This window comes from Giraffa tippelskirchi, chromosome 10, assembly GCF_054371585.1.
Source record: "Giraffa tippelskirchi isolate mGirTip1 chromosome 10, T2T-mGirTip1v1.2.pri, whole genome shotgun sequence".
NCBI classification, from domain to species: Eukaryota; Metazoa; Chordata; class Mammalia; order Artiodactyla; family Giraffidae; genus Giraffa; species Giraffa tippelskirchi.
The window spans coordinates 78,734,378-78,761,561 of record NC_137284.1 but is presented as its reverse complement, the minus strand read 5'-3'; the positions used below and the strand labels follow the sequence as shown (position 1 = coordinate 78,761,561).

At 41.6% G+C, this 27,184-nt stretch overlaps 2 protein-coding genes across 9 annotated transcripts in view; both read right to left on the bottom strand.

Moving 5' to 3' along the window:
* MALSU1 (mitochondrial assembly of ribosomal large subunit 1) overlaps window positions 1-7,724 on the bottom strand; it is a 61,209-nt gene extending 53,485 nt beyond the window's left edge. For all 5 annotated transcript variants that reach the window (XM_081536454.1, XM_081536452.1, XM_081536453.1 and 2 more), the window contains exon 1: window positions 7,532-7,724. The gene's annotated coding sequence lies outside the window, so the exon portion shown is untranslated. The remainder of the gene's footprint in view (window positions 1-7,531) is intronic.
* Window positions 7,725-8,498: 774 nt separating this feature from the next.
* Window positions 8,499-27,184, bottom strand: part of GPNMB (glycoprotein nmb) — a 37,904-nt gene continuing 19,218 nt past the window's right edge. For all 4 annotated transcript variants that reach the window (XM_081536444.1, XM_081536445.1, XM_081536443.1 and 1 more), the window contains 5 exons: window positions 18,490-18,588; window positions 17,602-17,704; window positions 14,468-14,682; window positions 10,030-10,123; window positions 8,499-9,589 (listed from right to left, as the gene is read on the bottom strand). In XM_081536444.1, the coding sequence (XP_081392570.1) occupies window positions 9,436-9,589; window positions 10,030-10,123; window positions 14,468-14,682; window positions 17,602-17,704; window positions 18,490-18,588 (665 nt within the window). In that variant the 3' untranslated portion in view covers window positions 8,499-9,435. The remainder of the gene's footprint in view (window positions 9,590-10,029; window positions 10,124-14,467; window positions 14,683-17,601; window positions 17,705-18,489; window positions 18,589-27,184) is intronic.

The window sequence follows — 27,184 nt, the reverse complement described above, 5'->3', positions numbered from 1 at the left end:
CACACATGAGGAATGAAAAGATTGTTAAGAACTCATTCTTTTTAAAAGTTATAAAGTTTTTAAAACATATAGTATAGTGGAGAGAAAAACAAATGAACACCAGATTGAGGAAACCATTTTACTCTGTTTCAGTTCTTTTTTTCTTTAGAAATAAAATGTCACAAACTCAGCTAAAGCACCTTCACAACCCTCCCTAAGGCCATGCATCTCTCCATCAATGAGACAAACACTACCCTGAATTTGATGTGTACCATTCCCATGCATGTTTCTATTCTTGACTTTGTATGTAAGTATAAACAATTTACAGTATTATTTTAAATGTTTAAAACTTTTACCTAAATATTATCATGCTGTACCAACGGTTTATGGTTGACATATCTCTGTTCTCTTCATTTGCACCTCCCCAGTTACTAGTATAGTTGAACATCTTTTCATCTGTGCATCAACATTTGGATTTCCTGTAGATTGTCTATTCACAAGCCATTGTCAATTTTTTTATAATGAGTTGTCTTTATTTTAAAATTTCTTTTTAGAAGTTATTCTACTTCACTTAAAAAACAAGTAGTATTTCATAAAAAATAATGCCATTTGCAGCAACATGGATGGACCTAGGGATTATTATACTAAATGAAGTAAGTCAGAAAAAGAAAGATGAATATCATAGATAACACATGTGGAATATAAAAAAATGGGACAAATGAACTTATTTACAAAACAGAAATAGACTCACAGTCATAGAAAATAAACTTACAGTTATCAAAGGGGAAAGTCAGGCAGTGAGGGATAAATTAGGAGTTTGGGATTAATACACACACACTACTATATATAAAAAGGATAATCAACAAGGACCTACTGCATAGCACAGCGAACTCTACTCAATATTCTATAATAACCTATACGGGAAAAGAGTCTGAAAAAGAATAGATATATGTGTATGTGGAGCTGAATCATTTTTCTGTACACCTGAAATGAATGCAACATTGCAAATCAATTATACACCAATATACTGATAAAATAAAAATGCTTTAAAAGGCAATACTTGAAAACTACTAAAGAATACATATAACATGTAGATAGAATATAAAGAAGAAGAATAAAACAAATCTATCAGTCAACTTAAGCAATAAAACATGGCTGGCGCTATGGAAGCCCTCTGAGTACTGCTCCGCTACCTACTCCCCCGTTTTTCCTCCTGCCTGTGCTGAGCTTCATACAACAATTCTTTTCCCTTCTTTTCCATAGGTTTATTACATATGTTTTTATGGATTCCTATATCGCTTAAATTGAAGAAAGTAGGGAAAACCACTAGACCATTCAGGTATGACCTAGATCAAATCCCTTATGAGTATACAGTGGAAGTGACAAATAGATTTAAGGGACTAGACCTGATAGACAGAGTGCCTGATGAACTATGGACAGAGGTTCGTGACATTGTACAAGAGACAGGGATCAAGAAAATCCCCATGGAAAAGAAATGCAAAAAAGCAAAATGGCTGTCTGAGGAGGCCATACAGATAGCTGGGAAGAGAAGAGAAGCGAAAAGCAAAGGAGAAAAGAAAAGATATTCTCATCTGAATGCAGAGTTCCAAAGAATAGCAAGGAGAGATAAGAAAGCCTTCCTCAGCGATCAGTGCAAACAAATAGAGGAAAACAACAGATTGGGAAAGACTAGAGGCCTCTTCAAGAAAATTAGAGATACCAAAGGAACATTTCATGCAAAGATAGGCTCGATAAAGGACAGAAATGGTATGGACCTAACAGAAGGAGAAGATATTAAGAAGAGGTGGCAAGAATACACAGAAGAACTGTACAAAAAAGATCTTCACGACCCAGATAATCACCATGGTGTGATCACTCACCTAGAGCCAGACATCCTAGAATGTGAAGTCAAGTGGGCCTTAGAAAGCATCACTACGAACAAAGCTAGTGGAGGTGATGGAATTCCAGTTGAGCCATTTCAAATCCTCAAGAGTAATGCTGTGAAAGTGCTGCACTCAGTATGCCAGCAAATTTGGAAAACTCAGCAGTGGCCACAGGATTGGAAAAGGTCAGTTTTTGTTCCGATCCCAAAGAAAGGCAATGCCAAAGAATGCTCAAACTACCGCACAATTGCACTCATCTCACATGCTAGTAAAGTAATGCTCAAAATTCTCCAAGCCAGGCTTCAGCAATATGTGAACCGTGAACTTCCAGATGTTCAAGCTGGTTTTAGAAAAGGCAGAGGAACCAGAGATCAAATTGCCAATATCCGCTGGATCATCGAAAAAGCAAGAGAGTTCCAGAAAAACATCTATTTCTGCTTTATTGACTATGCCAAAGCCTTTGACTGTGTGGATCACAATAAACTGTGGAAAATTCTGAAAGAGATGGGAGTACCAGACCATCTGACCTGTCTCTTGAGAAACCTGTATGCAGGTCAGGAAGCAACAGTTAGAACTGGACATGGAACAACAGACTGGTTCCAAATAGGAAAAGGAGTACGTCAAGGCTGTATATTGTCACCCTGCTTATTTAACTTATATGCAGAGTACATCATGAGAAACGCTGGGCTGGAAGAAACACAAGCTGGAATCAAGATTGCCGGGAGAAATATCAATAACCTCAGATATGCAGATGACACCACCCTTATGGCAGAAAGTGAAGAAGAACTAAAGAGCCTCTTGATGAAGGTAAAGGAGGAGAGTGAAAAAGTTGGCTTAAAGCTCAACGTTCAGAAAACTAAGATTATGGCATCTGGTCCCATCACTCCATGGGAAATAGATGGGGAAACAGTTCAAACAGTGTCAGACTTTACTTTTTTGGGCTCCAGAATCACTGCTGATGGTGACTGCAGCCATGAAATTAAAAGACACTTACTCCTTGGAAGGAAGGTTATGGCCAACCTAGATAGCATGTTTAAAAGCAGAGACATTACTTTGCCAACAAAAGTCCGTCTAGTCAAGGCTATGGTTTTTCCAGTGGTCATGTATGGATGTGAGAGTTGGACGGTGAAGAAAGCTGAGCGCCGCAGAATTGATGCTTTTGAACTGTGGTGTTGGAGAAGACTCTTGAGAGTCCCTTGGACTGCAAGGAGATCCATTCAATCCATCCTAAAGGTGATCAATCCTGGGTGTTCATTGGAAGGTCTGATGTTGAAGCTGAAGCTCCAATACTTTGGCCACCTTATGCTAAGGGTTGACTCATTGGAAAAGACCCTAATGCTGGGTAGGATTGGGGGCGGGAGGAGAAGGGGACGACAGAGGATGAGATGGTTGGATGGCATCACCGACTCGATGGACATGGGTTTGGGTAGGCTCCGGGAGTTGGTGATGGACAGGGAGGCCTGGTGTGCTGCAGTTCATGGGGTCGCAGAGAGTCGGACACGACTGAGCGACTGAACTGAACTGAACTGAACTGATATCGCTTAGTCTTCCATGCTTTTGAAAACTTTATGTATATTGTATCATATTGCATGTATTCTTTTACAATTTTTTTTCTGTTGATATTACATTGCAAGTCTTTCCTTTGGGTATTTATAGCTGTGGGTTTATTCATTTTCACTTATGATTAGCATTCCACTGCATGTCACAACTGCTTCAGCCATTCTACTGTGGAGGGACGTTTACATTGCTCTCAACATTCTTGTCCGTGTTGCCTGGAACACCTGTGGGTTTCTCTGGGGCATTCTACAACAAAGAGTGAGACTACTGGCTCCTAGCTTTGTGCCTCTTCACCTTCACCAGGTAATGCCAGATTGCTTCCCCAAACCACTGGTCCAATTTAAATTCTCAACAGCAAAGTACAAGTGATCCTGTGTTCTCACTTTTGCCAATATTTGATTTTGTCAGATTTTTTTTCATTGCCAGTCTTGTGGGTATGATACCAATCTGGTTGTGTGATGATTTGCATTTCCCTAACAATTCTTTATGTAATCTGGGTACTAATCTTATATCAGTTACATGTATTGCAAATAATCTTCTTTCACTCTGTGCCTTTCAGTTTTCAATTAACTTTATTGAGATATATTTCTACAAAAGGTTTTCCCAGGTGGCTCAGTGGTGAAGAATTCGCTTGCAATGGAGAAGATGTGGGTTCAGTCCCTGAGTCAGGAAGATCCCCTAGAGAAGGAAATGACAATCCACTCCATATTCTTCCCTGGGAAATCCCATGGGCAGAGAAACCTGAAGGGCTGTAGTCCATGGGATCAAAAAAAAGCTGGACTCAACTTAGCGACTAAACAACAACAAATTTCTACAAAATAAACTTAACCATTTTAAGCCTACAATTTGCTATCTGACAAATGGATACAGTTGTCTAACCACTAAAATTATGCCACAAAATGTCTCCCTTGCCCTCCAAATTTCTCTCATGCACCCAGTCACTCTCCTTCCCCTTACCTCCTGTGTCAGGCAAGCACAGATTTGCTCTCAGTCACTATAGTCATGTCTTTCTTGGGATATCATACAAACAGACTCATTCAGGGTATCTGACTATTGCATTTAGCATAATGCTTTTGAAAATCATCCATATTCTTCCACCTGTCAATAATTTATTCCTTATTGTCAAGTAGTATTTAATTGTATGGATACACTACATTTATCCATTTACCAGTTGACAGAAATTTAGGCAGTTTCTAGTTTGTGCTGCTGCTGCTGCTGCTGCTGCTAAGTCGCTTTAGTTGTGTCTGACTCTGTGCGACCCCATAGACGGCAGCCCACCAGGCGCCCCCGTCCCTGGGATTCTCCAGGCAAGAACACTGGAGTGGGTTGCCATTTCCTTCTCCAATGCATGAAAGTGAAAAGTGAAAGTGAAGTCGCTCAGTCGTGTCCAACTCTCCACGACCCCATGGACTACAGCCTACCAGGCTCCTCCGTCCATGGGATTTTCCAGGCGAGAGTACTGGAGTGAGTTGCCGTAGCTATTACAAATAACATTATTATGAACACTTACATAAAAGTCATTGTGTGAACATATGTCTTAATTTCTCTTGGGTAAATACCCAGGAGTAGAAGAGCCATGTGATATGGTATACTGTGTATTTAATTTTATAAGGAACTGAGCAGCTGTTTTCCAAAAGGCTGAATTGTTTCCCTTCTTACACTTTCATTAGTGGAGGCTGAGAATTCTGTAGGTTTTTAGACAAGAAGTTTGTGGCATCTTTTTCATACAGTACTTTAAAATTGTGACATAATTTGATATATCAATCATTTTCTTTACGGTTGGTGTTTTGGGGGATTTACAAAATCCTTCATCACTTGGTTATTCATATTGTGATTCTATTTGTAATTTCTCTTGTGAGGATTATCAGATTTTTTTTTCTTCAGAAAGGCCTTTTTTGATATTTTTCCATAGCAGTTTGTAGGCAATGTACACTTAACTATGATCGAGAATACAGTGTGTGTTGTCATTACAGAATAATGTGACATGAGATCGAGGGTAAGAGCTCAAAGTGCTCAATTTAGACGAGATCGGGCACGTTCAGGGTGATATGGCCGTAGACAAAGTGCTCAGTTTAGAAATGTACATTTCATGGAATTGAAATTCTCTGAAGAATTCTGTTTTCTCAATTCAGTTCAGAATGGAGTACAAGAGTGCTTTACAATACAGATCAGCCAATTTTTTTTGATCAAGGACTAAATAGTGCATATTTTAGGCTGTGCACACCATACCATCTCTGTTCCAACTACTCAACACTGTTGTTGCAGTGCAAAGGCCATTGCTGACAATGCAGAAATGGATGACTGTGGTTGTGTGCCAATAAAACTTTATTTACAGACACTGAAATTAGAACTTCATACAACTGTTACGTGAAACAAAAATCATATTCTTGTTTTCAAACATTAAAAGATATAAAAACCAAATTTGGCTTTTGTGCCATAGAAAAACAGGCAGAAAGGCAGAGTTGGTCAACCCTGGCTTTAGAACACATCTTCCCGACATCACCATGAGGCAAGCGGCTAACATCACCCTCACCACTTCATGCAGTAGAGCGTGAGAACCCGAGAGCTCATCCAGATTAGTTTCCCTCTCCTCCTCCGTTTCACAGAGGAGGTTTTGGTGCCTGACTTCAGGCCATACAGCTTGTGAGTGACAGTGTCAGGCTGGAGCTTGGGTGTCTTGATTTAAGTCCTACCTACCTTCCCCCACTCGGTTCCAAAAATCAAAATTTAAGATTTCATCCACAGCCACAAAGGCCTTCTGCCATTTCTCATCAGGAGTTCATCATTTTTTTTCACTCTAAAGGAATTTATTCTAATAAATACCTTAAAATTAAGGATTCAGTAAGCTCAAGTTATACAGAAAATTAAAGTTAAATACAAAATACCATTAATGCATCTACATTCCAAAAGGCCTATGAAGATCTCCAGAGCAAATTTTATTCCAGAATTTCGAGGACAAAAAGGAAAGGCAATTCTGTTGTGAGTAGCAGAGGAATCAGATTAGATGAGGCCAATGCCGTGGCCGGGATGGGGGCACTCCAGGCCAGAGGGTAGGACTCTCACTACAGTAAGAATTCAAACTCTGAGAAAACAGAGTCCTTGTTTCCTGTTCATGGCTCTGTTGCCTTCAGACCAGAGCCTGGGACATAGTGGCACTCAATAAATTATGGTTGAAGGGTCAAAATCAGTCTGTAAGGGGTGATTCCTGGGAAGCAGTCTCTGAATTTTTAGGTTATCTGTATCAGTAGCTTTGGGACCACTCTGAAAAAACTTGAAATGATTTCCCACCTCCCAAAGGCCCCATCAGAAGGTGGGCACCTTCACCCCTTGGATAGCTATCTTCTCATCTTAGCCTGTCACATAGATTTGGAGTCATCACACATTCCGGATATAATGAATGCATTTAAAGTATCGCCTTCTAAACTGTTGAACAATTGAAAATTCAACGAGGGCAACCAATGTTTATGAATGAGTCAGACGTGTTTAAAATGCAGACATTTATAAAGACTCCGAGGAGTAAGAAATTCCCAGAATAATTTATTACCTACACATTTCAATTTTGTTCGGAAGTTCTAATTCTCAGCAGACATTAATCAAGCCATCCCACTCTCTTTTAGGTTACTTCCCCCATTTCACAGATAGCAATTCGGCGGAAGTTAAATGACTTGTTGCCAAGGTCACACGGAAAATATAGATCTAAATAATTCACGGTTTCAGTTCTCTCTCCTGCCATTTGTTAGATTGAAACCGAGGGAGGTTTTCTGAGGATTTCAACCGGCTTCCCCGGTGACGAACTGTATATTTGCTGCTCTCTGCTGCCCTCTGTTGATAGGAAAAGGAAAGAGTGGATCTCAAGACCACTCTTTTCTCCAAGTTAGGTCTGGGAGCAGCTGTACCAACATCACATTGGAACTGTTAAGAAATAGAAATTATGGGGCCTGGATCCATAATTTTGGGGGTTGGGCTCAGCAGTCTGTGTTTAATAAACCTACAAGTGATTCTGCTGCAACTTGATCTTACTTTTCTGCTTCAGGTATGAATGTCCTGGCCTCCTAATTATCATAAAAATGGCAAAGCCCCTTCACACTGCTTCCCACATGTAGTGTCCATACCATTATGCCATATACGCAGTGGTTTTCATGCCCACTCATTCTTTCAGAGCGGCCTGCAGGAGCCCTGTGAAGTGAAGTTCCCTGGTGGCTCAGACGATAAAGAATTCTTCAATGTGGGAGACCTGGGTTCAATCCCTGGGTTGGGAAGATCCCCTGGAGAAGGGCATGGCAACCCACTCCAGTATTCTTGCCTGGAGAATTCCTACGGACAGAGGAGCCTGGCAGGCTACAGTCCATGAGGTCACAAAGAGTCCAAAACGACAGAGCAACTAAGCATAGGAAGCACAGCACACCAACTCCTCAAGAAAATCTTCACCCATTCTTAAGAAAATTAACAATTCTGTAATATCATTTGGTATCCAGAGTGTACTCAAATTTCCCTCAGTTGCCCCAAAGAATGTCTTTTATGGCTTTTTTTTTTTTTTTTTAATATTAGGATGTAATCTAGGCTCCTAAACTGCTTTTGGTTATTCTGTGTCTCTATATTCTTTTAGCCTAGAATATAGGTCCACAAACTATGGCCCATAGGCCAAATGTGGCCCACCACCTGCTTTTGTCAGTATGTCAGGCTGGAACAAAGCCATGCCCTTTCATTTATGTATATGATGGCATTTCTGCTACAGTATTGGAGTTGAGTAGTTGCAACAGACACCATATGGCCCATGAGGCTTAAAATAGTTACTACTTGGCCCTTTACAGAAAATGATTGCTGATCTATGACCTAGAACTATTCTCTCACCTTTATTTTTATTAAAATACTGACTATTCTAACAAAGACTCCAGAACAACTGCTTGTAGAAAATCTTCTTTTAGACTGGTGTAATTATATATATATATAAAATTAATCAAAATTTCATATATTGTATTCATATACTTTAACATACTCAGAAATTATCAACATTCCATGGGGCAAAGTTAAACAGGAAATTGAAAGGCGAACAAAAATTAGAAAAATAAATCCAAGATCTGGTCTCTTCTCATACTTTATTTTTCAGGAAGGAGAAAAAGAATGTCATGACTGGCACATGGTAGTTTCAGTTACAAATGAAAGCAAAGTCCTTACTGATTAAGTTTATGTGTCATTTGAATAAAGAAATGGGTAGGGAAACCAGAAAGACTTCCTTCTTTGGGAAATTATAATACATCATTTCAACTATGAGTGCCAGAGTCTACAGAAATTCAGGTATGTCCACAAGATTGTCAACACGAGTACAGGGCCATGTACCTGGCAACACGCCTGGTATACAGAAAGTGCTAAATAAATGTCCATGGGAAAAATGAATGAATGAGTACTGATCCTTTACACATTTGGACTGGGCAGGCAGTCATGATAATATTCACACATTTATTAACCTAGTATTTTTTTTTTTCAAGTTTAGCAAGCATGCACAGCTTACTAAAAGCTGACCTGTTAGTGTTCTGTTGGGAGCTCATGCATGTTCATTGACACAGGATTCAGGGAGCTTGGATCATGACCTTCAGAATAGGAAATCACTGGTTTTATGTATATAGTTATATGGAAAGCTAGAACATGACTAGCCTCTCTTTCCAGTTAACTTAGGTCAGACTCTAATGAATAGTACCTTCTCCTGCTACTCTGAATACAGCATATCTATCCTACTGATTACCTAAGACATTGTAAGTGAAACATAAATCATCATGAAAGGAAGCTCTATTAATTGGTTTTATCAGTTACACAACTTGGAAAAGAATTAAACTACATGCAACCTCAGCCATGTCGCTAAAATGTCATTTAACCTATAAAAAATTTAAAAAATTAGACCTCCCTTACCCACAATCTATATTTTACATTAATCTTTTTAGAAAGTTATCATCATCCACTCTAGCAAGCTGACATAAATGGTGCTGAGGATGAGCTGTTAGTCAGAAGTAAGGCTGAAGATTTAAAGAATTCCTGGTTGGTTCTTGAGCAGTGGATCTTTTTCCTGGTTTCCGGGGAAGAACAGGGTCTTTGCATGATTGAGGAAAACATTCAGGCCTTTGCCTCTGATCACGATCCCAGGGCTGTTTTCTATTGGTTTGTATTCCTTGTGTTTTCTGAAAGCAATGTGTTGGACAGATTAAAAAAAGATCTCCAGCTGGAAAATGTTGCTTTCTACAAATCTTTCACAAGTCAAGTGCAGAATCGTTCATTCCATTTAACTTATGTCTTTTAAGACAGTGTTATCTTATGAAAATACATTTTCTCTTCTTCATGCAAGAAATGTGCCTGCTTACTATAACTTGAGATTATATGTTAAGCATTAAACTGACAATTTGGTAAAGTTATTGACATTTGGTAGCACTTTTAGGGATTAAAAAAAACCACAGCAAAATTAATAGGCTAGTTTGCTATTCATCATTCAGTAGAAGATTTTCTTCCCACACACAAAATGTTTCAAAGCAGAAAAGGGAAAACAGCCCACTTGTGCAGAAATATGCCATTTATTTTTGACAATATACTCTAGTGATTTAAAGCGTTAGAACCAGCAACTTACTTGTACATCAAAAAGGCGATCACAGTGACGAGTATGGCCAAGCAGCCAAGGGAGACCAGGATACCATTTGCCATTCTTAAAAGGGAAGCTGGGTCTTAAAACAGAAGCAAGGTCATATTAGTGACAGCTTCCACCTAGAGGACATGCTGCTTGTAATGTAATTAAATCAATGAGGAAGGGAGCAAACAGAAGATATATGGCTCCTCTGAGCTTTCAGTAATCTTTCCCATTACATAATACATAGTCTTCAGGGCAGCTTATCTTCCATTTAGAGAATGAGTTAGCATGTCTGGAACACTGTGTTAAGGGCTTAAAAGATGTCATGTCCTGAAGACACCTGCTCTGGTCTGAGTTAACCCAGCCACACCCATGCAGCGAAGGGCTTCATGAACTTTCTGCCCACTTCTCTGGCGTCATCTTCCACTGCCTACCTTTCAGCTGGGATAAAGATCCTCCCTCCCCATGCTCTTTCAAATTTCCATGCCCCCTGCTGGGAATGCCCATCCCCCAGCTCATCGCCAGCATCTAACCCTTTGCAATGCCTTCCGGGCAGGCATGAGGGCACTGGGTCATGCCTTCCTTTGTCATGTCTCTCCTTGTCCCTCTTCCTCTGCCTCTACCACACTGTATCACAATTACTTCTTTATCCATATTTCTCTCCTACTAGATGACAGGCTCCATGAAGCAAGGATTATGTCTTCTTTGTTCTCCCAGAACCCAGCAAATCAACTAGTCTTGTCTCTGCCACCAAAGTATAAGCAAGTTGGTCTCTTTTCCCTCCGTCTTCTTCACCACCATCACAGTTCCAGCCACCAGCCCTCTCCCTTGTGAGGACATCTTCATCATCTGCTTACTTGCACTGTTACCTTCCAATAATCCTGGCTTCACTCAGCAGTCTGAATGATCATCTAAAAGTACTAATCAGATCACGTTTCAACCCTGCCAGTGGTTCCCCGTACACACAGAATAAACCCAAACCCTATCAGTGGCACATAAAGATTTAGGTGGGCTGTTCATCCTTGAAATGCAGGTCTCACAATCTGAGAGAATAGCACTGAAACATGTGTATTATCATATGTGAAACAGAACGCCAGTCCAGGTTCAATGCACGAGACAAGTGCTCAGGGCTGGTGCAGTGGGATGACCCAAAGAGATGGGATGGGGAGGGAGGTGGGAGGGGGGTTCAGGATGGGGAACACATGTAAACCCATGGCTGATTCATGTCAATGTATGGCAAAAACCACTACAATATTGTAAAGTAATTAGTCTCCAACTAAAATAAATAAATTAATAAAAAAAATTCGTTGTTGAATAAACCTAAAAAAAAAAAAAAGAAATGCAGGTCTCAGTTCAGAGGAGGCCCTTTGCCAAGTGGGTACCACCAGGTTGGCAGCACTTTCCTGACCTCACAATCTAAAGAGCCCACATCTGTCTCCTCTCTTCCATGCTTTGTCACTCTCCATGCCTTGTTTCATTGTCTTCACAATATCATTTTATCTGTTTATTCCCTGTTTCTGCTCAGTAAAGCGGGGATCTTTCCTTACCTTGTTCTCACTCTATCTAGAGCTGTCTCTGTGGTACCTGGAGCTGTGCTGGGCATGGAGTGGATACCCGATGAATATTGAAAACATCCCAGGTGCTTCATGAACATTCAGTGAATCAATGATTAAAAGTCATTTCAGCTAAAAGTCTATGGGCTTGCCTTTGAACAGTGGTCAACTTTTGAAATTCTGACTCTGAAACACAAGTCATCAGTTTACAATTTCCATTGAATTACAAGCTCTCTTTCCTTCCTTTTTTGGATTTTAAAAATGGCTCAGGGAGGGACTTTCTTGGTGGTCCAGTGGTTAAGAATCCACCTGCCAATGCAGGGGACACGGGTTCGATCTTTGGTCCAGGAAGATCCCACATACCACAGAACAACTAAGCCCATGCCCCACAACTACTGAACCACACTCTAGAGCCTGTGCTCTGCAATTTTCAAAAGACGTCACTGCAGTGAGAAGCCCAAGCACCACAGCAAAGACTATCCACCACTTGCCTCAACTAGAGAAAGCTCATGCACGTGATAACTAAGACCCAGCACAACCATAAATAAATAAATAGAATGGCTCAGGGACTTCCCTGCTGGTACAATGGCTAAGACTTCGTACTACCAATGCAGGGGGCCCCAGTTTGATCCCTGGTCAGGGAACTAGATCCCGCATGCCACAACTAAAGATCCTGCGTGCCACAACTAAGACCCAGTGTAGCCAAATAAATGAATTGAAAAAAAACAAAACAGTTCAGGTCACACCTAAAGTTATCACTAACTACAATAAGTATTAAAGGAAAGCAAATATCCAAGCATCTAACCCAGGTAAGAGAACAGTGATTTGCCAGAACTGAGGAAGCTTCATGGACTAGGTTAGGACTCTAAAAGGCAGTTTCAAAAGCAGCTGCGGCAGCACAAGAAGAATGACCCCAGCAGCTCCCGAAAGTGACAGCATAGAAGCTCCACACTCAGTAGGATACAGAGGCTCTGGCTACCTCTTTTTGCCCTGCTTCCCAGTCCTGCACCCCAAGCCCCATGTATCCTGCCTTCAAGGAAAAAGGGTATATTTGCATTCTTTTTTTTTTAATGTACACCTTGGCTCTCACAACAATAAATGCTCAAGCAAATAATTATATGCATTATTACTTATGCTTTTCTTTCAGTGAGGTTAAAGCTGCCTTTTATACATTTAATGAGTAAATATATATTTAAGTACATTTCACTTTATAAGATAGACTCCAAGACCAAAAGAATTATTTGTGAGTTAGTCATTAGGTTATCAGAGAAGGCAATGGCACCCCACTCCAGTCCTCTTGCCTGGAAAATCCCATGGACAGAGGAGCCTGGTAGGCTGCAGTCCATGGGGTCGCTAAGAGTCAGACATGACTGAGCAACTTCACTTTCACTTTTCCCTTTCATGCACTGAAGAAGGAAATGGCAACCCACTCCAGTATTCTTGCCTGGAGAATCCCAGGGACGGTAGAGCCTGGTGGGCTGCCATCTATGGGGTCGCACAGAGTCAGACACGACTGAAGCGACTTAGCAGCAGCAGCATTAGGTTATACCTGACAATACTCAAATTAAGGAGCAAAGTGGGAACTTCTCTAGAGGTCCAGTAGCTAAGACTCCATGCTCCCAATGCAGGGGGCTTGGGTTCGATCCCTGGTCAGGGAACTAGATCCCATATGCCACAGGTGAAGAACCGCATGCCGCAGCTAAAAATCCCACATACTGCCACAAAGAGTACAGATCCTGTGTGCCACAACTAAGACTCAGCACAGCCAAATAAGTAAATAAATAATTTAAGAGCAAAATACATGCTGTAATGTGTGCGTAATTTTACCTGTCCCTTCCGTTCCACCATGTAGCACTTCTTTTAAGAAGTAAAAGAACATTTTACAACATAGCCAGTTACATGTGAAATTCAGTTAGGGTCACCAGGTAGAGTCTCTATGGGTTAGGGAAAATAAACCAGTGAACGGGAATTTCTCAGTGAAATTCCTTCATCCACTTTGTCAACATTTTACCCCTCTGAAGTTAAGGGGACAAGGAGTAGTCTGTCTGCTGAACATTTAAGGACTGGGTAATCTGGTTTGTTTCCATCTCAGTGTAATGCTTGGTAGACTTTGGGAAAGAAAAGAAGGGTCCGTGGTAACTTAGAAGGGAGCCAGGAGTCCACCTGGTTTCTCATTTCTCTTCTTGGCTACATGTCTTTCTCCAGGTGGATTCTGATGACATGATACCAGTCTCCCCTTTGATTTAGTTTAATTGGAGAGCATTGTTATTTTTTGATGTTGGGCTTTACACTTTCCCTATGAAATACAAACCTATCCAAGCATTCAGTAACCACATCCCATTATTACTTGTCCGCGATCATAGCTGATTTTTTTCATCAAAAGGCTTTTCTTGGACTTCCCTTGTGGTCCTGGTGGTTGAGAATCCTCCTGCCAGTTTAGGGGACACAGGTTTGATCCCTGGCCTGGGAAGATTCCACATGATGCAGAGCAACTAAGCCCATGCGCCACAACTACTGAAGCCCGAGTGCCTAGGGCCTGTACTCCACAAGAAAAGAAGTCATTTCAATGAGTAGCCCCCACTCACCACAACTAGAGAAAAGCCCATACAGCAACAAAGACCCAGCACAGCCATAAATAAATAAATAAAAAATTTTTAAGGTTTTTCTTTGGCCATTATTTCATAAGTTCTCTCTCTCTCATCTCTTCCCTAAGTAGATTTGCTACTGTATTGTAATCTCATTTCTCAAATCCACATTAATGACAGTTCAATGAATTTTACACTGAAATAAAGCTAAACATTGAGAGTGAAGTGTTGAATAGCTTTAGTATCGGACACATGCTTTATCTGCAACATGAAATGTTCGTACAGCCGTAAAACAAAACTTACCTCTGCTGGCGATAGAGACGAGGGTGCTTGTGAGGGCCAGACTTGCGTCATCACCCAGAGTGAGGTTCATACAGTATGTCCCAGACCCATTGAAGGCTCTCCTCACCGTCAGCAAGCACGTGTCGCCCAACTCCACGGCCACAGGGTCGCAGACTGGGTTCTGGGTGATCTGGCAGCTGCGGTCAGAGATGACGGTGCAGACCTCTGTGGGAGTGCTGGGGGTATAAACGACATCCAGAGGGAGAGAGAGGGGAGTATGACCTCAGTTTAAGAGGAAAACATCATTACACTTCTGTGAAACTGAATCCCACCTTAGTCTTACTCAAACTATATTATGTGAAGTTGTCACATACAATTTACTCTTAAACAAGCCTGAGTGTGTGTGAGCTGCTGTTTCCTCTATATGCTCAGGAAGGTGAGGCCCTAGGACTGCAGGAGGAGGAAATTATTTCCCCCAAGGCAAGGGGCTGCTGGGAACTTGCCTGTCCTCTTTGGCTCCCTAGACAGTCAAAGATGCAGGTGGCTTAGATGTTAGGCTAGCTGCTGCTGCTGCTAAGTCGCTTCAGTCGTGTCCGACTCTGTGCGACCCCATAGACGGCAGCCCACCAGGCTCCGCCATCCCTGGGATTCTCCAGGCAAGAACACTGGAGCGGGTTGCCATTTCCTTCCCCAATGCATGAAAGTAAAAGTGAAAGGGAAGTCGCTCAGTCTTAGCGACCCCATGGACTGCAGCCTACCAGGCTCCTCTGTCCATGGGATTTTCCAGGCTAGAGTACTGGAGTGGGTTGCCATTGCCTTCTCTGATGTTAGGCTAAGGTAACAGTAAATGTCAGTCCGCCCTGTGTGGGCCTGTGCAGATATCTAAGTACAGTAGCAGCGGCAACCAGAGCTGTTTGTGCAGCACCTGCTGTGTGCAAGGCTCTGAGTTTCAGAGAAGCGACATGGCCTTGTCTATTCCTCTCAACAACCTAACGAGGCAAGTAATAGTAGCCTAATGCGGCAGGTGACAAACCAGTTCTGGGAGGAGAGCTCACTGGCCTTCGGTCAAAAAAGCAGTTAGAGGTGGAGGTGGGATTTGCATAAAAGATATTTGACAACTGTCCCTATAACCATTCAGCCCCCATGCGTTACTGTCTTAACCTCTGTTTCACATCTGAGTAGACCTCCTGGATGGACAGACCAGGCTCTGAAGCTAGGCTGATAAAGGCTCAGGGAATTAGATGAGATCATGCTCTCTTCACCCCTGGCCTCTGGCAGCACCTTTGCCTCTCCAGTCAGGATGTTCTCTCTTTCTGTCCTCCCATTCTCTCCCCAACCCAGAGAGCTTTGGAGCTATTCCCTTCTTATTTTGCGCTACACCACTCAGCTGGCCAGATCTTAGTTCACCGACCAGGGATGAGCCCATGCCTCCTGCAGTGGAAGTGGGGTCCTAACTACTAGACCACCAGAGAATTCCCTGGAGCTCTCCCTTTGAATCAAGTATGGCCTCATTTTTATACCAGCTCTTTCTCTAATCTATACATCACATACATACATACATATAGTCGCTAAGTCATGCCCTACTCTTGTGACCTACCAGGCTCCTCTGTCCATGGGATTCTCTGGGAAAGAATACTGGAGTGGGTTGCCATTTCCTTCTCCAGGGGATCTTTCTGACCCAGGGATCGAACCCAGGTCTCCTGCATTGCAGGCTGATTCTTTACCTCGTTACCAACTGAGCTATGAGGGAAGCCCACATACATCATATACACATACATTTTAATTCCTTGATTCATTTATTATATTTAAATTATTTAAATATTTAATGGGTTAATTGATATAATATTTATATATTAATTACTTTCTATTTAGTCTATTATCTATACATGTGCATGCTAAGTCACAACTGACTCTTTGTGAGCCCGTGGACTGTAGCCTGCCAGACTTCTCTGTCCAAGGGGTTTCCCAGGCAAGATTACTGGAGTGGGTTGCCATTTCCTCCTCCAGGGGAATCTTCCTAATCCAGGGATCAAATCTACGTCTCCTGCACTGCAGGCGGATTCTTGACCACCGAGCCACCAGGGAAGCCCCTAATGTTTATAGTTGTAACCAAACCACAGGAAGTCAAATTATGTAATACATTGCTGCTAAGTCGCTTCAGCCGTGTCCGACTCGGTGTGACCCCATAGACGGCAGCCCACCAGGCTCCCCTGTCCCTGGGATTCTCCAGGCAAGAACACTGGAGTGGGTTGCCATTTCCTTCTCCAGTGCATGAAAGGGAAAAGTGAAAGTGAAGTTGCTCAGTCATGTCCGATTCTTAGCAACCCCATGGACTGTAGCCCACCAGGCTCCGCCGTCCCTGGGATTTTCCAGGCAAGAGGACTGGAGTGGGGTGCCATTGCCTTCTCTGATGTAATACATTAGAAAGAGTTTTAAAAGTTTTAAAGAGAGATAGGTTAATCAGGCATTGCTATTCATTAGCACAAGGACACAACCCTTCCACACTGGCTCCCCAGACTCCAGAGGAGCCTCAGGGAACTTCAGAGATTCTGAGCCTGCGAACCTTGCTCTGCCGGGTACCCACCAGCTGGAGAGGTACTATAATCATTGTGTATCTGGTGGCCCAATCTGTAAAATGAGAAGATTCGTATGATCGTGTGAGGATTTGACATGAAAACAGAAGTAAAATGTTAAGGACACTGTAAGTGTCCAATCAGTAATTAAATTTAACCATCAGTTAAAGGTGATGAGCATTGCTCAACTCTAGCAAAGCAAGTGGACACGTGAGAACACTTGGGAGGGCCCTTCCTCATCCTGGCTTAGTGAGGAACTAGAATCCAAATCTGGGGCTTCCCAGATGGCACTAATGGTAAAGAGTCCACCTGCCAATGCAGGAGATTTGAAAGACTTGGGTTTGATCCCTGGGTTGGCAAGATCTCCTGGAGGAGGAAATGGCAACCCACTCCAGTATTCTTGCCTGGAGAATCCAATGGACAGAGGAGTCTGACAAGTTATAGTACATGGGGTCACAAAGAGTCATAACTGAGTGAGCAACTGGGTACAAATCAACCTAACAGGTGGGAGGCGTGTGAAGACCATTGTTCAGCCTGGGGTTCTCACTTGGCCCCTTCCTTCCTCGGAGACTATGTACTCACCTCCCCTGGCAGGTAACGACGAAATCCACCAGGGAGTTGTCAGGCTGTGGCCCAGGCATCAGGACATCTGTCACTTGGATGATGTTAACCTCTAGAATGCCCTCTAAAGGAACAATGCCCCATAGAAAAACACATCAAAATATAATGCAAACCAAACTACTTCTTAACAAATCAGAAAGCCAAACAAAATGAACACAGCCTTTCACCATGCCAGACTTGGGAAGCTATCCCAGAGTCTGAACACTTGTCCAGGCAGCATTTTCAAAGTCAAACTGAATTGTTCTTCAGTCCAAGCTTGACCTTTATTCCTGGAGCCTGTGTACATGTCAGGAGGCAGATGACCCTGGAGGAGGGGAGGCCTCATCCATTGCGTCTCCTGCCAAGGGGCTCAGCCCTAGGGCATACAGCTTGAGTTGTAGCCCCACCCAACTCCTCTGCTGGGCACCTGTGAGCAGTGGCTCTCACGCACAGCCCTGCGTGGCAGTTCTGTTCAACCCCCTTTCTTACACACAGGAGGTATGACTTTGTGAAATCACCCAGGAGAGGAAAGCAAGAGCTGTGGGAACTTGCAGCTGGCCTTACTTTAGGCCACATTCATTCAGATTTCTGAGCAGCACAGGGTGAGGAGGTCCAGGCCCCTGGTAGGCTCCTCACTAAGCGGGCCTCACTGAGGGCTCGTTTCCACCGAGGACCTCATTGTGTCCCTTAGAGGGATGTCTAAGGAAGGCTGGAGAGGCAGGTGGGAATCTAGAAGCTAGTGGAGTCTTTTTTGTGCACGTGTGGTAGCACCTTGAGTGGGAGCGCCCGCTTCCCAACCCCACCCCCCGAGTCAGGGAAGGGAATGGGTAGCCCAAGGTGGATTCTAACATCTTTCTCCCATGGTCTTACCTACAATTGTGATGGTGGCTTTAAAGTAGCCATATCTGGTAATATGGCAGCTTTCATCAGGAATCTCCCTCAGCTCCAGGGTATTGTCACCAGCAGGTACTAGAGGGTTTAAATAGAAAGATTTTTAGATTAGTTGCTGAGAATGTGAAAGATATCCATGATATAACTAAAGATCTAAATATCTGTTTACTTGCTCTTTAGAAAAACATCAAGAATTCTATACTATTAAATTGCTTCAGAAATTTGAACTAAATGCATAACAATTCATGAGATATGAGAGCTATATTATAAAATTGTTAAATTATGTAAGCAGAGAGGCGGTCCTAAGATGGTGGAGGAATAGACAGGGAGACAACTTTCTCTCCCACAAATTCAGCAAAAGAACATTTAGACGCTGAGCAAATTCCACAAAACAACTTCTGAATGCTGGCAGAGGACATCAGACACACAGAAAGGCAGCCCATAGTCTTCGAAAGGAGGTAGGACAAAATATAAAAGATAAAAAGAGAGACAAAAGAGGTAGGGACGGAGATCCGTCCCAGGAAGGGAGTCTTAAAAAAGAGAGAAGTTTCCAAACACCAGGAAACACTCTCTCCGGCGGGTCTGTGGTGAGCCTTGGAATCGCAGAGGGCAAAATAACCAGGAGGAAAAATAAATAAATAATTAAAACCCGCGGTTTACGTGCCTAACAGCAACTCCCAGCGGGTGCGCAGCCCAGATGTGCACATCCCCACTAGCAAGCGGGGGCTGGGCTGGGCAGGGAGGGGCAGGCTGCATTGCTTTGGGTAAGGACTGGGCCTGAATGCCCCAAGGGCAATCTAAGGGAACTAGATTGAGACAGCAACCTAGACCGTGGGATAGCTTTCCCGCGAAAACCTTTAACCTAAGACACCGCCAGGCCCGCTCACAGAACAAAGGACTGAGCAGAGCAAGCCGGCTGCGGACCAGCCCATCCCCCGCTGGAGATGGGCAAGCGAGGGCAGCCAGAGCTGGAAGGGCGGAATTGCGGCCCCAGAGAGACATCCTATACCAAGCTGCAAACAGATCTCCTTGCTAACCAGGACTTCTTGGGACTCTGGAGGGTCGACACCCGCCGAGAAGGTCGCAGCCAGAGATCAGCTCCCCAGGGGAGAGCACGGCACACCTGGGAAGCTGCGCCCGTTGTACACCCAGAAAACCAAGTGGCTGGGATGGGGGGAGGGGGAAAAGGCACAGCCCCCGACCGCGCTAGCCAAAAACCTAGTCACCGGAGCTGCTCAGACCTGGGAAGGGCACAAAACCCAGGCTCAACAGTCTGCGCCTTTGTGAAGTATCCAGGAACTGAACCTGAGCGGCTTAAACCTGGGAAGTACAGGCAACCCCAGGGGCTGCTTCAGACAGTTCCTGGCAGTGCAACTTAGAGCCTGAGCAGTGTAGACTGGGAAAGCACACATGCCGTGAGCGGGGCAAACCCAGTGTGGCTGAAACATTGTGAGCACACGCCAGTGAGATTTGTTTGCAGTGTTCCTCCCTCCCCACAGCACGACTGAACAAGTGAGACTAAAAAAAAAAAAAAAAGTGACCACCACTGCCCCCCTTGTCTCAGGGCGGAAATTAGACACTGAAGAGACCAGCAAATAGAAGAAGCTAAAAGAAACAGAGGGAACCGCATTGGAAGTGACAGATGCAACAGATTAAAACCCTGTAGTTAGCACCGACTACATAGGAAGGGTCCTAGAGACCTTGAGAAGTACAAGCTGGACCAAGGAACTATCTGAAAATGAACTGACCCCACACTGTCCATAACAGCTCCAGAGAAAGCCCTAGATATATGTTTATTATTATCATTTTTTAAATTTTTAAAACTTTTTTATTATTATTTTTTAAAATTTTTTTAAATTTAATTTTATTTTCTTATTTTATTTTTACTTTTAAGTCCCCTATTACTCTTTCAATTTTCATTTTTATAACCTACCATTACCTTGCAAAAAAAAGATCCTATTTTCATTTGTATTTTTTAAATTTTTTTTAAAGACCCTATTTTTAAAGCAAACTTTAAATATATATATATTATAATTTTTGTGACTCTGGTGGGTTTTTTTTCTCTTTTTTTAATATTGTATCTTTGAGAACCTAACCGCTACTCTAGATTTTTAATCTTTGCTTTTTAGAATTTGTTATCAACTTTGTATCTTCAAGAACCCAATCTTTCAGTACCCATTTTTACTTGGGAGCCAGATCACTGGCTTGATTGCTCTCTCCCCCTTTTAACTCTCCTTTTTCTCCACCAGGTTGCCTCCATCTCCCCACTCCCCCTTTTCTTCTCAACCCAACTCTGTGAATCTCTTTGTGTGTTCTGGGCTGTGGAGAACACTTAGAGAACTGATTACTGGCTGGACCTGTCTCTCCCCTTTTGATTCCCCCTTTTCTCCTCCTGGCCACCTCTGTCTCCTTCCTCCCTCTTCTCTTCCCTGTGTAACTCCGTGAACATCTCTGAGAGATCCAGACGGTGGAGAGCACACAGGGAAGTGATTACTGGCTAGCTTGCTCTCTCCCCTTTTGATTCCCCTCTTTCCTCCTGGTCACCTCTATCTCTCTCCTCCCTCTTCTCCATGTAACTCTGTGAACCTCTCCAGGTGTCCCTCACTGTGGAGAAACTTTGCATCATTAACCTAGATGTTTTATCATTGGTGCTGCATAGATGGAGAAGTCTTGAGACTACTGTAAGAATAAGACTGAAAACCAGAGACAGGAGACTTAAGTCCAAATCTTGAGAACACCAGAGAACTCCTGAATCCAGGAAGCATTAAACGAGAGGAGCTCATCAAACATCTCCGTACCTACACTGAAACCAAGCACCACCCAAGGGCCAACAAGTTCCAGAGTAAGATATACCACGCAAATTCTCTAGCAACACAGGAACATAGCCCTGAGCTTCAATATACAGGCTGCCCAAAGTCACACCAAACCCACTGACACCTCAAAACTCATTACTGGACACTCCATTGCACTCCAGAGAGAAGAAGTCCAGCTCCACCCACCAGAACACCAACACAAGCTTCCTCAACCAGGAAACCTTGACAAGCCACCCATCTAACCCCATCCACAGTGAGGAACCTCCACAATAAAGAGGAGCCACAAACTGCCAGAAAACAGAAAAGCCATCCCAAACACAGCAATATAAACAAGATGAAAAGGCAGAGAAATACCCAGCAGGTAAAGGAACAAGATAAATGCCCTCCAAATCAAACAAAAGAGTAAGAGATAGGGAATCTACCTGATAAAGAATTCCAAATAATGATAGTGAAAATGATCCAAAATCTGGAAAACAAATTGGAGTTACAGATAAATAACCTGGAGACAAGGATCGAGAAGATGCGAGAGAGGTTTAACAAGGACTTAGAAGAAATAACACACCAACATACGAATCATAGGAGTCCCAGAAGAAGAAGACAAAAAGAAAGACAATGAGAAAATACTCGAGGACATAACAGTTGAAAACTTCCCTAAAGTGGGGAAGGAAAGAATCACCCAAGTCCAAGAAAACCAGAGAGTCCCAAACAGGATAAACCCAAGGCGAAACACCCCAAGACATATAATAATCAAATTAACAAAGATAAAACACAAAGAACAAATATTAAAAGCTGCAAGGGAAAAACAACAAATAACACACAAGGGGATTCCAATAAGGATAACAGCTGATCTTTCAATAGAAACTCTTCAGGCCAGAAGGAGATGGCAGGACATACTTAAAGTGATGAAAGAAAATAATCTACAGCCCAGATTACTGTATCTTGCAAGAATCTCATTCAAATACGAAGGAGAAATCAAAAGCTTTACAGACAAGCAAAAGCTCAGAGAATTCAGCACCACCAAACCAGCTCTCCAACAAATGCTAAAGGATCTTCTCTAGACAGGAAACACAGAAAGGGTGTATATCTTGAACCCAAAACAATATAGTAAATGGCAACGGGATCATACTTATCAATAATTACCTTAAATGTAAATGGGTTGAATGCCCCAACCAAAAGACGAAGACTGGCTGAATGGTTACAAAAACAAGACCCCTATATATGTTGTCTACAAGAGACCCACCTTGAAACAAGGGACACATACAGACTGAAAGTGAAGGGCTGGAAAGAGATATCTCATGCAAATAGAGACCAAAAGAAAGCAGGAGTAGAAATACTCATATCAGATAAATTAGACTTAAAAACAAAGGTGGTGAAAAGAGACAAAGATGGACACTACATAATGATCAAAGGATCAATCCAAGAAGAAGGTATAACAATTATAAATATATATGCACCCAACATAGGAGCACTGCAATATGTAAGGCAAATGCTAACAAGTATGAAAGGGGAAATTAACAATAACACAATAATAGTGGGAGATTTTAATACCCCACTCACACATATGGACAGATCAACTAAACAGATAATTAACAAGAAAACACAAATGTTAAATGATACAATATACCAGTTAGACCTAATTGATATCTATAGGTCATTTCACCCCCAAACAATGAATTTCACCTTTTTCTCAAGCGCACACGGAACCTTCTCCAGAATAGATCACATCCTGGGCCATAAATCTAGTCTTGGTAAATTCAAAAAACCTGAAATCATTCCAAGCATCTTTTCTGACCACAATGCAGTAAAATTAGATGTCAATTACAGGAGAAAAACTATTAAAAATTCCAACATATGGAGGCTGAACAACACACTGCTGAATAACCAACAAATCACAGAAGAAATCAAAATATGCATAGAAATGAACGAAAATGAAAACACAACCCCAAACCTATGGAACACTGTAAAAGCCGTGCTAGGGGGAAAATTCATAGCAATACAGGCTCACCTCAAGAAACAAGAAAAAAGTCAAGTAAATAACCTAACTCTACACCTAAGGCAACTAGAAAAGGAAGAAATGAAGAACACCAGAGTTAGTAAAAGGAAAGAAATCTTAAAAATTAGGGCAGAAATAAATGCAAAAGAAACAAAAGAGACCATAGCAAAAATCAACAAAGCCAAAAGCTGGTTCTTTGAGAAGATAAATAAAAATTGACAAGCCATTAGCCAGACTCATCAAGAAACAAAGGGAGAAGAATCAAATCAACAAAATTAGAAATGAAAACAGAGAGATCACAACAGACAACACAGAAATACAAAGGATCATAAGAGATTATTATCAGCAACTATATGCAAATAAAATGGACAACTTGGAAGAAATGGATAAATTCTTAGAAAAGTACGACTTCCCAAAACTGAACCAGAAAGAAATAGAAATCTCAACAGACCCATCACAAGCATGGAAATTGAAACTGTAATCAGAAATCTTCCAGCAAACAAAAGCCCGGGACCAGATGGCTTCACAGTTGAATTCTACCAAAAAATTTAGAAAAGAGCTAACACCTATCCTACTCAAACTGTTCCAGAAAATTGCAGAGGAAGGTAAACTTCCAAACTCATTCTATGAGGCCACCATCACCCTAATACCAAAACCTGACAAAGATGCCACAGAAAAAGAAAACTACAGGCCAATATCACTGATGAACATAGATGCAAAAATCCTTAACAAAATCCTAGCAAACAGAATCCAACAACATATTAAAAAGATCATACATCATGACCAAGTGGGCTTTATCCCAGGGATGCAAGGATTCTTCAATATCCACAATTCAATCAATGTAATACACCACATAAACAAATTGAAAAATAAAAACCATATGATTGTTTCAATAGATGCAGAGAAAGCCTTCAACAAAATTCAACATCCATTTATGATAAAAACCCTCCAAAAAGCAGGAATAGAAGGAACATAGCTCAACATAATAAAAGCGATATATGACAAACCCACAGCAAACATTATCCTAAATGGTGAAAAACTGAAAGCATTTCCCCTAAAGTCAGGAAAAAGACAAGGGTGCCCATTCTCACCACTACTATTCAACATAGTTTTGGAAGTTTTGGCCACAGCGATCAGAGCAGAAAAAGAAATAAAAGGAATCCAGATTGGAAAAGAAGAAGCAAAACTCTCACTGTTTGCAGATGACATGATCCTCTATAAAGAAAACCCTAAAGACTCCACCAGAAAATTACTAGAGCTAACCAATGAATATAGTAAAGTTGCAGGATATAAAATTAACACGCAGAAATCCCCTGCATTCCTATACACTAACAATGAGAAAACAGAAAGAGAAATTAAGGAAATGATTCCATTCACCACCGCAATGAAAAGAATAAAATACTTAGGAATATATCTACCTAAAGAAACAAAAGACCTATATATAGAAAACTATAAAACACTGGTGAAAGAAATCAAAGAAGACACAAATAGATGGAGAAATATACTGTGTTCATGGATTGGAAGAATCAATATAGTGAACATGAGTATACTACCCAAAGCAATCTATAGATTCAGTGCAATCCCTATCAAGCTTCCAACAGTATTCTTCAGAGAACTAGAACAAATAATTTCACAATTTGTATGGAAATACAAAAAGCCTCGAATAGCCAAAGCAATCTTGAGAAAGAAGAATGGAACTGGAGGAATCAACCTGCCTGACTTCAGGCTCTACTACAAAGCCACAGTCATCAATACAGTATGGTACTGGCACAAGGACAGAAATATAGATCAATGGAACAAAATAGAAAGCCCAGAGATAAATCCACGCACCTATGGACACCTTATCTTTGACAAAGGAGGCAAGAATATACAATGGAGAAAAGACAATCTCTTTAGCAAGTGGTGCTGGGAAAACTGGTCAACCACTTGTAAAAGAATGAAACTAGAACACTTTCTAACACCATACACAAAAATAAGCTCAAAATGGATTAAAGATCTAAACGTAAGACCAGAAACTATAAAACTCCTAGAGGAAAACATAGGCAAAACACTCTCCGACATAAACCACAGCAGGATCCTCTATGACCCACCTCCCAGAATATTGGAAATAAAAGCAAAAATAAACAAATGGGACCTAATTAAACTTAAAAGCTTTTGCACAACAAAGGAAACTATAAGCAAGGTGAAAAGACAGCCTTCAGAATGGGAGAAAATAATAGCAAATGAAGCAACAGACAAACAATTAATCTCAAAAATATACAAGCAACTCCTGCAGCTCAATTCCAGAAAAATAAATGACCCAATCAAAAAGTGGGCCAAAGAACTAAACAGACACTTCTCCAAAGAAGACATACAGATGGCTAACAAACACATGAAAAGATGCTCAGCATCACTCATTATCAGAGAAATGCAAATCAAAACCACAATGAGGTACCATTTCACACCCGTCAGAATGGCTGCTGTCCAAAAGACTACAAGCAATAAATGCTGGAGAGGGTGTGGATAAAAGGGAACCCTCTTACACGGTTGGTGGGAATGCAAACTAGTACAGCCACTATGGAGAACAGTGTGGAGATTCCTTAAAAAACTGGGAATAGAACTGCCATATGATCCAGCAATCCCACTGCTGGGCATACACACTGAGGAAACCAGACTTGAAAGAGACACGTGTACCCCAATGTTCATCGCAGCACTGTTTATAGTAGCCAGGACATGGAAGCAGCCTAGACGCCCATCAGCAGACGAATGGATAAGGAAGCTGTGATACATATACACAATGGAATATTACTCAGCCATTAGAAAGAATACATTCGAATCAGTTCTAATGAAGTGGATGAAACTGGAGCCTATCATACAGAGTGAAGTAAGCCAGAAAGAAAAGCACCAATACAGTATACTAACACATATATATGGTATTTAGTCAATTGGTAAAGATAACCCTATATGCGAGACATCAAAAGAGACACAGAGAAATAGAACAATATTATGGACTCTATGGGAGAGGGCGAGGGTGGGATGATATGGGAGAATGGCATGGAAGCATGTAAATTATCATATGTGAAATGAATCGCCAGTCCAGGTTCAATGCATGATACAGGGTGCTTGGGGCTGGTGCACCGGGATGACCCAGAGGGATGGGATGGGGAGGGAGGTGGGAGGGGAGTTCTGGAAGGGGAAATCATGTACACCCATGGTAGATTCAGAAATACAATATTGTAAAGTTAAAAAATAGACAAATAAACTAATTTAAAAAAGATATAAAAAAAAATTATGTAAGCAAACACAGTCCCATGTCTTGTTCAAATACAAATAGCAAATGAAAGGTGGAAGCCATTTTAAAATGTGTAGCATAACAATCACGAAATAAAGCAGGCCACAATAGATAAAATTATATTGTAATTTTGGAAGAAGGTATTCTGGGCTCAAATTCTAGGCCCCTTGCTTTCAGCTCTTTGAGAACATGGGCATATCATTTAACTTCTCCTTGCCTCAATTTGCCCATCTATAAAATAGGAATAATATTTACTGACCTACCAGGGTTGAACTATTAAACTTAAATAGATAAGGCATGTAAAACTTGCTTCTCATGCCTGCCACACAGGAAGTAGTTAATAAATATTCATTTCCTTGTCCCAATATGCACTTCTATATATATAGATAGATAGATAGATAGATAGATATAGATATAGATATAGATATTTAGATATATATATATTTAGATATAGATGTGTTATAGCATATATGATATGTAATTTTAAGTGTTAAGAAGCAAACAACATGGGAAAAGGCAATTCTTTTCCCATTTGGATGTCTCATAGATCTTAGGTTTATATTCTAGAAGTCTTACAGTCACTGTGATGGGCAGAGG